Here is a 17,892-nt window from a genome sequence, read left to right as displayed (position 1 = left end):
CAATTGCATGCCAGCACTCGAGCCTGCACCCTTGCATATTTACTTTACTAGTATAGAGTCAGCCATAGAGACTTTATTCATGATGCTTAAACTTTTTTTTTTTCTTTTTTGTATTTTTTTTCTAAAATCTCCAAACATGAAGGATTTTTACACAGATCGGGTGTGGCCATTCAAAAGTTGTTTTGCTTTGAATCAGGTGCATGCTGTTAACTTCCCAGATAGCTGGCAGGTCCAGCTCAGTGTACCAGAAGCAGAAAAATGCTACCGATTACTCATGTGCAAAACAGCATATCTTGGATTCTTCCCAACCCATGTGCTTACATGCATTACGAGATAGACAAGAAAGGCAGGAGAGACTATGAACTAGCTCCAGCATGTCTGTAAGCCTTTATCCTAGGTCAATTCCAGCATCACCTTAGATTGTTCAGTGAGCCTACTGACGTTTCCTAACACTCATGTTTATACTTTGACATTATACCAAGGGCTAGGATGTTCTAACACTGTCAGAGAGAAGGTGTTAACTCCACTTTGATACTTGCATGTAAGTTCCTGTCTTGACTTGCAAATACAGCTATATTATGAGCAGTTGTTAGCATCAACAAACGGAATTCATTCTGCGGGGAGAAAAGAAACACTTCCAAATTGCTCCTTTACTGTGTTGTCCTTTCTTATTGTATTTTCCTTACACCTTTGAGTAAGATAGAGCATAAATAAATAACATTTATAGGTTTTCTCATGTATCTTTTTCTGGCAGTGGTTACAGTGCACATAACAGGGAAAAGTCTTGGAAGAGAGCTCTTGACAGCTGGGGGGGTTACTTCCTTCTACTTGCAAAGCCACATTTCCAGGTGTACCATACAACCTCACTGGTAGTTTATGGCTCAGAATTCTAGCAGGTTGGTTTGTTTATTTGTTTTACCCCAGTTACAGATTCACTTGTTTTGGAATTGGTTTTGTTTTGTTAAGAAACTTTCATTGATTTCTCTTCCTGTTTTGTTTTTCAGTATCCCAAAACACTCATTCACTACCTACAGATTTTTTGATTCCCTTAATTGAAAGGGAACCCTTTTCATTACAAAGGGACCAGAAGAAAAAGCTGGCAGTTTCCAGTAGCTGAGCTCTCTTTATTATTTTCTCTACAATTACAAAATAAGCTTCAAGACAGCTGCTGAGATGGTCATTCTCCCTCAGACTGGAGGACTGGAGTCCCAAAATGGTGGCTAGCTTCAAGTGTGTGGCAAAATGCTGGACTAGTGTTACCTTCCTCTTGCCACAACATTCAGTCATTTGTGAAGAGCCCATCAGCATAAATTAGCAAGGGTCTACTCAGCATGAACTACATAAATAGATATACAATGTATGCACATATTATGTTACTTGCTTTCCAAATGAAATTATGTATTCATGGCTATAATAATTCTGTTATTGGTCTTTTGTCTAGGTGTAGTAGGGACCTGGACATATGCCAGAAAAATCCCAACAAGGAAATATATATGAATGTGCATATTATATACATTTTTTCCTAAATCCATATATATGTATCTAAGCACTTCATTATCTCACAAATCCCACTCAAACCTTTAAATTACTTATGGGGGTAAATATTACAAGACTTCAAGAGTATTGGTCACAGGCACATAGCACTTATTATCATTTTCCTGTTTATAGCAGTTGTCTAGATGCTAGCACAGATATTGCATTGTACTGAAACCAACAAAAGGAGTATTCACAGATACAGCTCATCGCCTTTTGTCAGAGCAAAGCAACAGCATAGGAACTATTTATCATTCTGCTGGGGGAAAAAAAAAATCTAAAAATAAATACTGTATTTTGCTACACTGTTAGTCAGCTGGTTTTTAGCAACCTGATCACGTCCAAGAATTTCTAACTCTTGTAGAAAAATATAAGTGATGAAAAAAACAATTAGTTCTACTGTAACATCCAGTACAAATAATCTTAAATAATAAGTACCAGAGCTATTATTCAGCATATTCATTTATTTCAAAGTACACTGATTATGAAGGATGCTAATTCAGCTACCAGATTTCACGGCACATCAGCTTGTACAAGCCTAGATGCTCTGCATGCAATTGGCCCAGCAGGAATCTGTTAACCTGAAAAAGATATTTACTTTCTTCTACATATTATCAGCTGTGCAGAAGAGATAATTAAGCAGAATCCTTGCCCACTCGTGTTAGAGTTCCTCTTTCTGGTGACACATGCTCCTAAGGTAGAAACAGGTTCCCACCTTTATCACATCAGAAGCACACACTAAGCCACATACTTTAATGAATTATCTCCTGGTCTAAGAAACAGGTACAAGCATGGGACTTCCTGCTGGAGAAGTAACCCACCAAACATCTTTTGAGAACCTTAGTCATTGGTCCTCTTTAGGGAAAGGATCTCTTTAGGCCAAAATTCCTTGTCTTGGTAGCTGTCAGAGATCAATCAAAGGCACAGTTTCAGGTTTTAGTACAATAAAAGAGCTTTGACTTAGGAGTGACTTGACTACACTCAAGTATTATGGTCACTTGCTGTAGCACTTTTCAGCACAATCTAGGAGGGAAAGGATCATTTCACTTACGTGGATCGAGGTTGAAAGTGTGCAAATATTGCTGTGTGGCCCTTCCTTCGTTAGAAGGAACAGTCAGAAACATCCCATCCCTGCCTGTAAAAATACCCCATAATTTGTATGGGCCTGTGGACAGCACTGAATTTCTACATCAGCAGTAGGCTGTATGGGGTTATCCCACAAGCTAGAGAGATTTCCTCCTGGCTACTTTTATGTATGGGTGCTTATAGCAGCCCAGCTGCTGTGACGTGCCACAGCAGATTAACACAATATTTAAAAAAACAAACAAACAAAACAAACTGATGTTTCATATGGATTGCAGCTCTATTATTCAGAATGACAGGTGTGAAGGTATTTATACCTGGAGAGAGGTAAATTCCAGAGACTGGAATTCTGGGATCACAAGAGCTTGATACCAACAAATTCAGACTGAACAATATGGAGGGGAAAAAGAAAGCAAAAAAACTAAGACAAAGTTTAAGTTGCACAGGTCTTTTGTCCAAACTTATACTTGGTTATTGTTGGGATCTGTTGCCTAAGAAAACTTAGATCCATCTAACTCTAATGGCTGCCAGGCATTTATTTCCTGTCATCCTAGCAAAAGTAAAACATGGGTTTATGATAAACCTATTTTTTCCCAGTAATTACTTATTAGGCTTGTCACTGCTTTCCCACCACCCTCAAGGAGTTTAAACCCTCTATCACACCACCTGAATGAGATCCCATTAGCTCATCTAAGTCAGCATAGTCCAATGAGTACTATGAACTAGATCTCCTGTCTTGGCTACTATTTTGTCTATCCAAGAGGAAAGAAGGAATGAATTTTTAAGCAATGAATATTGACCCAGGGCCAAATGCTGTCTACTGTATGCGCATTTGACCAGGAGCTGCCACAAACACTGCAAAAGGTAACAAGGTTAGGGGCATCCCACACAAACACTGTTTTTTATTGGGGCTTCTGGCTCTCAAACTTGATGAGACTCAACCACCTCCTAAATAAGTGATCACAGAAAATAAAGTTGGAAGGAACTTTGAAAGGTTATTCTCCTTGTCTTCTTCCAGGATTTTCTTAGATACTTCTTCACTGCTTCCTCAACCTATGACTGAAACACCTTCAAAGTCTCAAAGGAATCAGTACAAGTTCAGCAGGAAAAGAATACATGCAAAAACCTAAATGCCCAGGCTTGTGTATATGTTGTACAATGCACAGCCATTATGTTTTGCTTAGACTTCACTGTAACAAAACAACGTTGTCAACAAATTTGGGGATGTGTTTATCTTCATTGTATTAAACCAAGCAGAGTCATACTTCATCAAACACACCTTGTTCCTAACCTCACAGAAAACTCCTATGTTTACATGCTTTAATAGTTCTAAATCAATCTATGTTATCCAGCTAGATGTTTCCGCACTACTGTATTAGGCTAATAGTCATTAATGAGACACTGTCTCCTTGACATAATACCGAGATGCTAGGGAAAATTATATACTCACACTAATTTTGTAAATCTGACTGCCTCTGAGCCAGGTACTAGCAATAGGAAAAACAAATAGTAAACACAGTTAAGGAACTGTGAATGTTATGTGCTTCTGCACTTCAGGAGCGAATGCACAGCTAACAAGCTTTTCACATCCAAGTGAACATCAATTATTGAATTTACTAAACCACCTCCAGGTTTCTTTTCATTTGGTTTAACTGTAACAGCAATTTTTCTTCTCACCAGGTGATTATGGGTGATTTGTTTTATTTTTGCTTATCATGGTATGGTACAACCATGTTTTTACAGATAATAGCAACAACTAACTCATCTATGCAGAATGAGGTATTTATGATTCTAAGAGAAGGATGCAGTGTAGAGAAATACAGGCCTGGTATGACAGGAGAGACCTTGAGAAGTGGAGACACAAGACTGGATGGTAATATAGTGTACAGGCATGGGATGACAGAAGATGGGGCACAGGCTTAGCACTGGAGACTTCATGACTACAAACAGCTCACAAGAAGTTAAGAAATACAGTGCTAGAGCTGGAAAATGCTGGTTTTCAAGAATAACAAAAAAGAACAAAAAGCAAGTATTTAATGTAAGTAAAACACACCATATATAGTAAGTTTAGATATAATTTGAAGTTGTAGGCCTATGAAGAGCAAGGTATACAAGTATGTTAGCAAGCATATAAAAAGTTCCCAAAGTGGATCCTAGAGTTAGGAAGAAAAAAACATCAATATCAACATCATATTCCTCCTGGCAAGGGACTCCAGATGCTGGCAACTCACAGTAACACCCCTCCTCTGCCCCCCAGCACCAGATTGAAGCCACCAACCTTAGGACTTGGAGCAGCAACAGAAGGATGGAAGGATGAACCTTCCATCGCTGCTCCACATTCTAAGGTTGGTGGCTTCAATCTGGTGCTGAGGGGGGCTGTGTGGGGGTGTTACTGTGAGTAGCACATGGAAGGATGAACCTTCCATCACTAGGAAAAAGGAAGAAGGGAGAGAAACTAAGAAGCATTAATATAACAATTTTAACTCTATTTAACTGTAACTATTATTGAGACTTTTTTCTGTATAGAAGTACTCTTTCTTTTTGTGTAGTAACTAGATTTGAACTGATACAGATCATTGGATTAGACTGTTAAGATTTTAATTATTCTAACAATAGAATTCTTGGCTTTATATATAAGGTGTGTTTCCTCTTTGCCCACAGGCAAGATTTTCAGCTTAGTACAGATGCTAAATTCTCTTCTTACAGCCCAACGGTAGTATAAGACACCAAACTTTTCTTGATTTCCTGTCCCTTCCCTCACCTCTAATGTGCCAAAGAATTATGAAAACTGTCTCAGCTTCACTGGTGTACATTCTGAGAAACTCTAACAAATTTGCTACAACAGAGTTGAGATGACACGCTAGCCCAGGAATTTTAAGCATGAGAATAGTTATGTTGATACTGTATTTTATTATTTCAATGACAGATTATGAAAAATAATATGCCAAAGAGAAGCTACACAGGAAAACCAAACAGCACTATAAATGCATCTACCACGTTGGAGGGGCATCTTTTAAGAATTTCTCCTAAATGCCAAAGGTCTGCAGAGGTTGGTGAAAAAAAACTTATTTTTAATCTGTACTGATGCTGGTGAGAAATAACTCCATGTGCCTGTAAATACCTATCTTCTTTCCCAAGTACAGAAGTGCACTCTTCTAGTCTAAACCTATGAGACGTTCTAGATGGTAGACAGTAGGCAACAGTCCAACCACAGCAAGGGACCTCAGCAAGTCCTGGAATATGCTTCAATGCCTTGGCTTCCAAGAAAGTTCTGATTAACTAGGCCTGAAATTTACTACTAGGACCAGAGATGCATTTTGTGGCATAATGACTACATTCAGCATGCAAAAAATGTTTAGGGTCTTATTTCTTTCATCTCTTGCAACACTGTTTTTAAAGCAGCAAGATAGCCAAATGATATAGGTATTTAAAAAAGCAAAAGAACAAAACCCCTAAACCCTAAAACACATCAACCTAAGCAACCCTCTAAAGCCTAAGACTTGGTTTTTTTCCAAGAAAGGCTGGGAGCACAGCTGAAGGCTTGACAGGATGGGAGTGGGGAAGGGTTTATAAATACTTGATACACAAAACCTTGAGTGTCTTGGGACTGAATTCAGTAAGCCATCTTGGACTAAAAAAGGAAGAAAGAATTAAAAAGCTGGAACTTTTTTTCATTTGTCAGGACTGCCCATTGAAACACAAACATATCAGTTATTTATGCAGCTGTAGCTGGACATGTTCAAGGTACTGTCTATTTGTCTGCTTCCTGATTGAACCAGCTTCCTCTCTTGTCTTTGAGATTTCCACTAGGCTTCTAAAAACATGTAAATAAGTATACTACCTGTATGTGCATGAGAGAAAAATAGGCAGGGCTAGATTTCATTTTGTTTTTATTTTACATTTAAGACTGTACCTGATTCTGAAAGTGAGAGAAGCTTGGAAAGAGATGGAACACCCGAGGATATTTAACTCCCAGCACACCAGAGCATAAACATGTCAAATAGGTACGAGAAAAGTGCCAAGTCTTTCACACAACCATTAGTGCCTCTGCATTTGCTATAAAGAGGTTTCTTTAATTTCTTTTTGTCAACTTGAGTTGTGAAAACAACTGCTTTGTGGCAAATGCACAAAATACCAATTAATCCAAAAAGGATCGGCTTTTAGTGTTTGACAGTCATATTGAGAAGACAAAATGATGTGGAGACAGACTACAGAGTGTCAAGGAACAGCAAGAGCAGGACTGCTCCCTAAGGGAAGGCAAGTCTGGACCCCAGGATGCCCAAAACACAGGCTGTGCAATGACCTTACCTATAGCACCAGAGGCAAGCACAGAAAACAGTGACATGCAACAGGTCCTACTGACATTTAAGTGATCATCAGGCAAGACAGGGTAACAGGCCAGGGTCCACCCAGGGATTCCACATAGCACTTCAGAAACAGGACTAGGGACAGACACGCCTAGGACACAGCTCAGACAGGAACCGAAGGCACCAGCCTGAGCTTAAATAGAACCCTTGGTCAGAGGACATGGGTGGAAGCCCCAGAAGAGACTGGTCAGGGCAACAATGACCTACTTGTGCTCTCGGCGCCCTGATGCAGATAAATATCGATGGATTCCTAAACAGAAGGATTTGCTAACTCTGACAGAACTACAAAGTTATGGTAAGTGTACTAATTCTAACTCTGCAACAGTTATGCTTCATGTTTCTGTGCAATGTCTCCTTTTGCAGAGAACATAGTCCAAGGAAATAAGAACACTAAAGGCTTTAAAAGTTTGATACATGTATGAAAAGCCTTGTTTTGATAACACAGGGAGTTCCACTAAAAGTAGCGGGTTTGAGCTTTATCTCCTCCTGCATGACAACTCCATTACACACCCACACTTTCCTGGAGTTTGTATCATGTAGCAACTGCTCCAATCCATCTGACAGACAACTGTGCAAAGGTTAGAGTCTATTTCATTGCATTATTGTTAAATTGTGTGGTATCAGAGAGAATTTGCCCTCAACTACGTATCAATATCCTGCTTTTTAAAAGACATAACAAAGTTTATTTAGTCATAAAGAAGCCTAGCTTATTAAATTATTTCTTTCTGGGTAATGTTCAGTGACATGCAGTCACACCAGTCAGCAATAAATTATCAACTGAATAGTGTATAGCTATGCATAACAGTTAAATTAATCTCCTTACTTAAAGATGTTCTGATTGCATCATCCTTGTTCATGGCTGAGCAATACCTTACTCCCAAGAACTGCTCAGCTTAAGTCAATAAGCTGAAAGAAGTACAATACTCAGGCTCTAAAAGATGATAAATCAGAGCCTGGATGCTTTCACATACTCTAGAATCTTAATTGGAATGGAAAGTGTAGAAATTAATTTGGGTCAAGAAATACACAGAAGTACTAGACCACTAGATGAGCAATTTGTATTGACTAAATCCTACTGGGTTTATTGCCTGTTCACTTACTGACCTGAATGTTTCTGGTGTGCAGTATTTTTCATATTTTAAGAAGATACATTGAATTCAGCTCAGCTACTTATATTAATAAAGTAAGCACTTATCGTTGTATCAAAGGAGATGTTTGTAAATTTAACTGAGCTATAGTATGCATCTCATCAATAAGCTGTTGAAGACCTCTTGCAAAAACTTAGAATATGCCTGGCTTTATAAATCCAAGTCATCCCATAAAAGTCTCCATGATAATCCAAATGAGGAAAGGATGTTTAAACTGTTTCTGAGATCAGCACAGTGTAGGAATCCCGTGAAGGTATTACTATCACCAAAGCACAGATGCTTCTGAAATACCACAACTGCATAGAAAACTAAGAACATCCAGTTATCTTGTAATCAGGGTTTTACCGTAACACACGATAAACCACACTGATGTTCAGAAAGTCTCATCTCTATTGGGTAAATACTTTACTTTTTTTAAAATACCCATTAATAGAGATAGTCACCACTGTTCAATAAAAATAGTATATGTCTTTAACAGTCTAGATACATATTTATATCACATCCTATTGCAGTCAATAATGTGTATTTAAAGCCTTCAAAGTACACATTATGAAAATGTGTACTTAAACAGTCCTGAAACGCATATTTACGTAATTGACTAGTTTCTAATTTATCTAAAAAGCTATTGCAAACCTTTGTATTCACTCTTACACAGTTCGATAGGGATTTTTATTTTTTCTTCTAACATTATAATTTAATATGCATGAGAAAAAGTTAGGATTATCAGTCCTGTGCTTCCTAAAGTTTTGGGGCCTAACTTTCTGTTGACTTCTTTAGAGATAAATTTGAGTTAAAATCTTGTAATGACAAAAAGGTAAAAGGAAACAAATTTGTACTGCATTTCTAATTCTTTCTTGATACCATACTGATTGTTCAGTGACTTATGACATATACTTTGTCCTATCTATTCCAAGAAAACAAATTCATTATAAGAACATTCAACATGATCATGAACTTCCTGACTACAAGTAATATAGATGTCATACGGCTCAGAATATGCAGACACATCTCCACATTAGACACCTGATTTAGAGCCCAATTCTGCTCTGGGAAGAAACATTCCTCATACTTTGAGATATTAGAAAGCTAGCTCACATACACAAAGTGTGATGATCTTGTATGTGTCTCCTACTGCATTCATTTTGTGTTTATGAAGTCAAGAGAGAAATATCAGCCACATAAATGGCCTAAAATTGCTTTGTCCCTTTCACCTCAACCAAAGTACATACTGCAGTATCTTCATTTTTTTCTACAAGTCACCCTTTTGCAACTAAGTACTGTGTTTATTAACCCTACTTTTCAATAACTCTACAATGTGACTGCATAAACCTTCTGGGGGTGTTTTGTTTATACTTTCCAATAAATTATGATTCCATCATCAACTTCCATTAAATCTGCTAGAAGAGTGGATATGTGTTAAGATAATTTTACATTTTGTGAAAATCAGCAGGAGGCAGAGAAAGACTACCCTGCACATGCCTTGAGGCATGAAAGGTTAAGCAAACACCGTATTAGACTGCAGAGAATCAAAGATGGGGGGAGGGGAAGTTACTGTCTAAATGTCCCCCAAAACTTCATTGACTTTGACTACAAAGTCCATCAGTCACAAGACGTGAGCATAGGAGACTTGGCTTCCTGAGTTCTGGTACTCATGGAATTTACTTTTTTAACGGAAAAATTCGGAACAGATAATCAAATTTAAATTAATTACCTACTGTTCAGAATCTCATCACTATTTAAAGTCAACACACCACCTTCTCCTTCATGTAATTACTATCCAGGCAAATTAGAGGGTTGGTATAAGAATCTTAGTCATCTAAACAACTTGGGACAACAGGTGCTTGCTACAAATACAAAAGCAGTATACAGACCATAGAAAGCTTTGAGTTGGAAGGGATCTTTGAAGACCATCTAGTCCAACCCCCACTTTCATGGGCAGGGACATCTTTCACCAGATCTGGTTACTCTAAGCCACATCCAGCCTGCCTGTGAACACTTCCAATGATGGGGCATCCTCAGCTTCTCTGGGCAACCCGTTCCAGTGCCTCACCACCCTCATCACAAAAAATTTCTTCCTTAGGTTGAACTTAAATCTACTCTCTTTCAGTTTAAAAGCATTGCCCCTTGTCCTGTCAATATAGGCTTTGGTAAAAAAGGTCTTTCTCCATCTTATAAACCCCTCTATATATTGAAAGGCCATAATAAGGTCTCCCTGGAGCCTTCTCTTCTCCAGGCTTAACAACCCCAACTCTCACAGCCTTTCTTCACAGGAGAGGTGTTCCAGCCCTCTGACCAGTTTTGTGGCCCTCCTCTGGACCCACTCTACAGGTCCATGTCCTTGTGCTGGAGACCCCAGAGCTGGATGCAGTACTCCGGGCAGGGTCTCACCAGAGCAGAATAGAGGGGGAGAATCACTTCCCTCGACCTGCTGGCCATGCTTCTTTTTAGGTAGGCCAGGATACAATTGGCTTTCTGGGCTGCAAGAGCACATTGCCTGCTCATGTCCAATTTTGCATCCACTGGTACCCCCAAGCCCTTCTCTGCAGGGCTGCTCTCAAACCATTCATCTCCCAGCCTGTAATTGTGCTTGGGATTGCTCCAACCCAGATGCATGACCTTGCACTTGGCCTTGGTGGACTTCAAGAGGTTCGCACAGGTCCACTCCTCAAGCCTGTCAAGGCCCCTCTGGATGGCATCCCCTTCCTTCTAGTGTATCAACTGCACCACTCAGCTTGGTGTCATCTGTAAACTTGCTGAGGGTGCACTCAATCCTGTTACAGTAACTCGCAGAATTAGCTCGCAAAGTTGGCAAAACTTAAAGAAATTTTGAAATAATTGGTATGAAGAAATGCATTACCTTGGAGATGCTGCTAAGTGATCATGTAAACTTAAGATAAGTAGAGAGTTAGAATATGTGTGGTATGTATAACCAAGAACATCTTATTCATTAGGAATAGATAATGGTAGATTAGTCAATGCTGGATGAGAATCAGCTTACCTTACCTTGCTTAATTTTAATACTAAAATCAACACCCACTTGTGCATAATGAGTATGTAAATATGAGACCACCTTAGTATAATGAACTGGACAAGAGCATGACATGCTCAAAAGATCTTTTCATTATATAAGTTTGTGTAGCCTATCACAATTTTTGCCATATGTGTTTGCTTGTCACAAGATTGTACAAAAACCTCAACCTTTCCTTCTAAAGGTGTACAGGTATTTCGAGATCTGGCACCCTATACTGCAGTACAGCAATAAAGACAAATATCTCAGCTTGATGTATTGATTGGCTTATTGCACACTGGATGAAAGAACCCAGCTCTTGGGACAGCAATCCTACTATCTATTGTTGTTGAAGAAGATATTAAATAGCATTGGTCCTAACACAGACACCACTCACTACTGGTTTCCATCTGGATATTGAGCCATTGACTGTAACTCTTGGGACAAGGATGTTGTGGACGACATTACCACAGGACCTGGCAAAAGATGAAGCAGCATGCTAAGAGAGAAAGTTCTCACTTGAAGAGACCTATCTGCAGTAATAAACAACCAGGAACATACTACAAAGTGCTGCTTTTAAAATTCTCTCTCTGTTTTTCTCCCCAGTCCCCTAAATTTATTCCACAGTGAATTGTTTTCTCTAAAACTAGTATGCTAGCAAAATCAGACATTGCTGAAGCTCTGTACCTAGGCTCAGCAGATGTGCTCAAAGAGTAAATGATTTATCCCACCTAAAACATGCACTGCAAAGCCTAGATAAAGTGGACCAAATTTATATCAGAGGAAGAAAGGTTTAAACCATCTGAATCTGAGTGTCACCTACTTGTAACACTTCTGAGTATATTCGAATGTGAATAAAGTGTTAAATTAAGTTTCACCTTTAATATGAATGTACCCCACTGGTATGAAATTTGAACCTTAGAAAGCAAAATGAATTACATAACATGATACACAAGGATTTACCAGCAGGAGCTAAGGAGGCTTTATCTGCAGCAGTGTCACAGCCAATGGCTTCCACATCGTGTAACACTGCTATGGCTAAATGGCCCATTTTCCTCAGATTGAGGATGCGCTTCCTGCATGGTACATGTGTAACTGAATGAAATTAAGAAAAGGGGAATGCAGGCCAAGCTACAAGAAATAACATATCTTGATAGAAAATTTCATAGTTCATCAAAAGCTCTTCCAAGGGAAATGGAAAAACCTCCCCCACTTGGGAAAATAATCAAATAGAATACCTTTCAGTAAAAAAAACCGACATCATTACTTTGCAGCAGTAAGTAGGAATCCAAATTATAGACTCAAGTTTTGGTTGCACCCACTACTGGCAAAAGAAATCATAGGAAAGTAGTTCTTCCTAGAGAGGATCTAAATATGTAGATATAAAAAAGTAAGCCAGCCAAATTTGAGTTGAAAGTAATAAAATTTGGCACTTCATATACTTCCTCTCAGTAATGTTTCTTAAAATAGTGACAAAAGCTTTTTTTAAAGACATCATCATCATCCATTTGGACTTCAGTACAATCACTGCTAAGAGCCTGATTCTGCAACGAAGACAAAAAGAATTTTACCATTGATTTCAACAGTCACATGACAGCCCTTAACATTGCAGTTACATGAAAAAAATACTACTTTGGTTAAAAAATAAAGATCCCACAACCTGAAAAATCAGCTGTGATGAGAAAAGGAAATAATGAATATTTTGCCTCGTTAGCTTCAGTGGCAACCTTCCTGTTGGGAAAGAACTTTGTTTTTTCTCATTTGGAAGTCCCCTGCTATAGAGAGAGGCCTCAATAAAGTAATTGTCATTGTTCGTGAAAAAACCTTTGTATTTAACCCATTTTAAGGACAAACTTGATGCGATTCCTGGAGCCAGCTTACAGCTATCCCAATGAAGACTAAACTTAAGAAACCACCAAGAAGCTTGTTTTTTCGAAGATGAATTTACAATCCTTCTCACACATGCATGCAGACAGACAGTGCAACTAAAAGTGAGAGAGCTTAAGGGCCTCAAAATGCCTATGGGCTTATCAAAACCTTTTACAGAGCCATATTCACACTAGCAGTCAACCAGTGTGTCCGTTACCTTGGGCTTCCAGCAGTCAGTCTAACTCATAATATCCAGTCATCTGACAGGATGCTCGTTACCTCAAAGAGAAATCTGAGGTAGTTACAAAACTGTTCATGGAATCTAATGTCAGTGGTCAACCATGGACTTGACTCATCTCTTCTAAAGAATCAGATTGATGCCACAAGTTAAAAGCCCAAAACTTTTGAGAAGAATTTGCCTCTCTCATTTGTAAATGCTGAAACTCTGAGGAATCCTTGAGATTCCAAGGAGAGAAGTTTAGGACACCTATACCTCTGAAAAACATACCTGTGGGCTAATAAATAACCAGTTACTGGCAGAGATAACAAAGTCAAGAGAATAACTATTACAGCAACCTAATTTAAAAGGAAAACCATACTGTATATGCTTAATTTGGAAATGGTGCCCTTTCCTTTTGTAAGTCTTTAACATTATGTGATCTAACAGGGAAAACAAATCTGAATTCAAACCTTGCTTCCCAATACAAGACTAGTGCAATTACACAAGATTCCTGCAAATGTGGTTAAAACAATACACACCACCACTAACAAAATCTACATATTCTAATGAGATAAAAGGAAGTAAACACAATGATGACATGAAACAGATAAAGTAGCAAAAATTCTAGTCAGAACAATTCTTCAGAACTACAAGTTGATTACAGATACATTGCCCTCCTCCCTCAAGTTGAATAACTAAAGGATCACGCTTTCTTACCTGAGTAACATGCTTTGAAAAATGAAGTTTAAAAATTATTGTATTATGACAATACAACACTCGGTACTTCCTGTCATGACTTCCTTACCAGAGCATTCTTGCTTACAAATGGCAAGTGAGGAAGCATATATGGCACTTACTGAACTCTATTCAAAATGTGTTTTCCCTTCCTGAATACTGTATTCCTGCTCTTCTTTCAGAAGAATATTTCCATGCCTATCTTTCTACGATCAGCGCTGAGTATCTATGGTCCTAGGCCTACTCCCTCTGCAGTAACCTGCAAAACCATTTGAATTCCATAGGAGTAGGAACAGGTTATCTCAGAAGTTAAATAACTACAGACTCACCTACTTAGATTTCACCTTTGAAACACACTAATTTCCTTCTGGCTTGTCTTCCTGCCCTAAAGGCTTTCTTACCATCTCCTTTCTGGGAGGAAAACAAGCTGTGCAGATCAAGGTTCAGAGCACAGAGGTGAATTATAAAATTTCCGAGTCGTAAACAAGTCACACAGCAAGCCTGCGATTCGAGGCAAAGGCTGCTTCACCAGGCCATTTTTGCCCATTTGTATCACTCCGCCAATTACAGGCAGCCTTTGGGACTCGCAGAAAAGAAGCCTTGTTTCTAAGGGGGTTTGCTCATTCTGCAGATTTGTTTTGCCATGGAAATCTCGCGCACGCTGGGAGAGGAAGCCGGTTTTGTAGCGACACCTTCAAACAGGCTAAGGAGCTTTGCAAACCCCGTGTCCTCTGTCGCAAACACACGAGCTTCCAAGGAGCAATTAAAGCAGAGCTCGAGCACCGAGACGAAGTTCTGCCCCCGGTGACCTTCCCCGACGCGCGGGCTGGCAGGATCCAGTCAGGGAGCGGAGCTCGCTCAGTCCGGGTACCCCGGCTACGCCTCCGGGCTCCCCGTCCCTACGCCCAAACCACCGGCGCCCCACAACTGCCGCCAGCGCAGCGGGCTCCCGCCGCCCTGCCCCGGGACCACGGCCCCGCCACGGCCCGCGGGTAAGCAGCCCCCAGCCCCACACGCCGGTCCCGCGCGCCCAGCGGCCGCCGCGGCCTGGCCCGGCCCGGCCCCGCGCGCCCAACGGCCGGCCCTCCCCGCCGCCGCGCACCTGCCGCCCGGCGGCCTTCGCGCCGGCCCCCGGGGCCCCGGGCGGGCTCGCACCGCAGCCCTCTCCTCCCCAGAGCGCGGACAAAGCGGCCGCAACGCACCTGCTCCCGGGGAGGGGGTGGCGGAGGAGGTTCTCGCCCTGCCCGCCCCCATCTCTGCGCCCGCCGACTCCCCTCCGCCGGCTCCCCTCCCCGAACCCCACCATCCCGCCTTCTTCGGGCCGGGCGAGCCGCTGCAGCGGCAGAGAGGTGCCCCGGCGTCTTGGGGGGGGGGGGAGGGCTCCCTCCTAGGCGGGCTGGGGGGGGCCCTACGCCCACCCCGCCCCCGGCATCCGCCGAGGGAAACAAACTCTCGCCGCTGCTGCTGCACGCTGGCTGGATCCGCAACGTAAACAGGCCGGAGGGAGGCACGGGCGCCGGCCGCCTCCGCCCGCGAGCACCGGCGGCCGCCCCGCCTTGCCCCCGCCGCCCCAGCGCTCACCGTAGAGAGGTGCGGAGGCTTCTCCCTTCCTCGCCATCGTCTCCCGGTGCCCTCCGCGCCGGCACAGCCAGGGGCCCGGCGCCTCCGCCCGCCGCTCAGCGCGCTCTTTGTTGCCGTGAAGGCATGAGAGGCGGCGGCGGCCGGGCAGCCTCCCGCTCCGCTCCGCCGCGGTCGCTCGGAACACCGCCCGCGCCCCGCGCTGACCCTCCCGTCCCGTCGGCTTCGCGGCCGACGCCTGCGCCGAGCCCGCGGGGGCGGTGCCCGAGCCGTGCGGGGCGGGGGGGGGGGAGCCGCGGGCAGAGGGGCCGCGCCGAGGGCAGGCGTGGGGGCGGCAGGACGGCCCGCAGCCGGCGGCAGGACCGCACGCCCCCTCCTCAGGACGCGCCTCGCTAACTTCGGGTGGGCCCGGCTCCCGCCGACAACTTCGGCGGCTGGTGGCAGCGGGCGCCGTACCTGGCGGGGTCCGCGGCGGGGGCGTCTCCATCCTCTCCCCCCCCCCGCCGCCGGGCGCTGCCTGGGAGGAGCGCCCTGCCGCGGAGCGCTGGTCGCCCCCCCGCGAAACGTGACCGCCAGCAGCCGGATGGGCTCCGGCTCGGGCGCCCGTGCCGCTGTCAGGGCGGGCAGGCTCTCCCTTTCCGTGCCCGTGCCCTGATCCCGGAGGTTTTGCCGCGGGGAGGAAGCGGGCAGCCCGGTCCTGGAGCCGCGCGCTGCCCGCCCGGGCCCCGCCGGCCCCGGCAGCCACCTTGGAAAGCGCCTCCTGCCGCGGCCCCCGGCGGAGCTGTCCGGGCCGCCCGTGCTGAGCTCCCGGGCCGGGCCGGGCCGGGCCGAGCCGAGCCGAGCCGCGAGGAGCAGCCTCCGGCCCACGCGAGGAAAGGGCGTGAGCTCGCAGGGGCCGCTGAGAGGTCGCAGCACTCTGGCATGCTCACGGGGAGCTGGGTTTTCTGTCCCCTCCTGACCGGGAGGCATTTTAACACTTCAGTTTTGGGTCCTGGTGGGGGCTATTCTCATGATTCGGTCAAAAACCAGGTTCTGTCCTGACAAACACAGATTGCTGGTCACAAACTTTCCTTCAGCTGTCATCCACCTCCCTCTGTTTTATCTGAATGGGGCAATGCCACTTAAAGAGCAATTAGTCTGACTGCTGAGATTCGGTTTGAGTCGTGACAGCCCAAATCATTGCTACAGCAAAAGGATGCTACGTTCAGATGTCGCACTGCTGTTTATCCATTAGTCTGCGTTTAGGGAAACTTCACTAAGTCCAACACAAGGAACATTTTGTATTGAAAAAATTTTGAAATAACCCTATATAATTCTTGAGAGAAGTGCACCTGTAGGCCATCATTTACATGTTTCCACATGAACAATGTGAGGAAAAGGGACTTCCCAAGGCTTGCAGGTAAAGTTACCCTTTCAAAAATTGGCTTCAGACCCTCAAAGGCACACGATTATTTTACTTATGAGTAAATTAATATGCATAGATCGTGGAAGTTGTTACTACACTTGTATTGAAACATAAACCAATCACATGTGCGTTAGAGGCAGTGACGGTATGTGCCTCCTCCGCAGTGAGTACACCACCAGGTCTTGTAGAGCTAGCTGCCTCGGCTAGTTTTAAGAAAACTACATCAGGCATATGTAGCACCTTATCCATCCTCCCAGAGGCCTCAGATCAGGCCAATTGCTCTGATAATTACAGAATTTCACATATGCAGTTTTGTCTGCTAGTAGTGGAAGTACTGGGGGAAGTTATTTCCCCCTCTGCATTAAATTGTGAGGATTAATTTGTCCTTCTAACTCTTAAAATTGGTAGTCGCTTCTTCCAGTTACCCTATTTCATCAGATACTACCTAGGCAGAGGTTTATGCATTTTGTGCACCACCAGTGGTCTGCAAAGTTAATGAGAGTTCCTTCTTAAACCTAGTCCACCTATCCTCTTAAGCCACTTACCCGGTCTAGCTACCCAAGATGCCTGTCTATGTTCCAGGAAATGGATCCCAAGGGTAAACACCTGATGTGGAAAAGGGATGACATACTTTGCTATCTAAGAAGAAATCTTTATTTCATCTCAGTGTTGATGACTAGAGAACAATTCCAACAATCTCACCTATAGAAAGAAGAGCTGCTTGTGTCGGAGACTGAGTCAAATGTGAGAAAAGCTGTGTAGGACAGTTTTGTAAGAAGCAAGGTGGTGGGTTAATGTCCTCTGGCTCATTCTGATAAGGCATGGTAACCTGAAGGTAGCAGGGCATGACAGGATTTGCTAGTCAGAGCTGAAGTAGTATTCTCATAGAAGTTTCAGTATTATTCTACAGCTCAGTGTTACTCTGTTCCCTTTGTGCAGAGGGGTGT

At 43.1% G+C, this 17,892-nt stretch overlaps 2 protein-coding genes across 3 annotated transcripts in view; one reads left to right on the top strand and one right to left on the bottom strand.

The window, feature by feature from the left end:
- SLC44A5 (solute carrier family 44 member 5) overlaps positions 1-16,048 on the bottom strand; it is a 108,445-nt gene extending 92,397 nt beyond the window's left edge. The window contains exon 1 of one of the 2 annotated variants that reach the window (XM_069788371.1): positions 15,544-16,048. In XM_069788371.1, coding sequence (XP_069644472.1) covers positions 15,544-16,027 — 484 coding nt within the window. In that variant the 5' untranslated portion in view covers positions 16,028-16,048. Of the gene's footprint in view, positions 1-15,164; positions 15,250-15,543 lie in introns of those variants that run through there. The other variant, XM_069788373.1, reaches the window with a different exon arrangement.
- The window catches only part of ACADM (acyl-CoA dehydrogenase medium chain), a 28,636-nt gene continuing 25,476 nt past the window's right edge, over positions 14,733-17,892 (top strand). The window contains exon 1 of the mRNA XM_069788378.1: positions 14,733-14,954. The gene's annotated coding sequence lies outside the window, so the exon portion shown is untranslated. The remainder of the gene's footprint in view (positions 14,955-17,892) is intronic.

Source organism: Haliaeetus albicilla, chromosome 8, assembly GCF_947461875.1.
Source record: "Haliaeetus albicilla chromosome 8, bHalAlb1.1, whole genome shotgun sequence".
NCBI classification, from domain to species: domain Eukaryota; kingdom Metazoa; phylum Chordata; class Aves; order Accipitriformes; family Accipitridae; genus Haliaeetus; species Haliaeetus albicilla.
The sequence above is the reverse complement of the archived record's forward strand: the minus strand, read 5'-3'. Positions and strand labels throughout refer to the sequence as shown.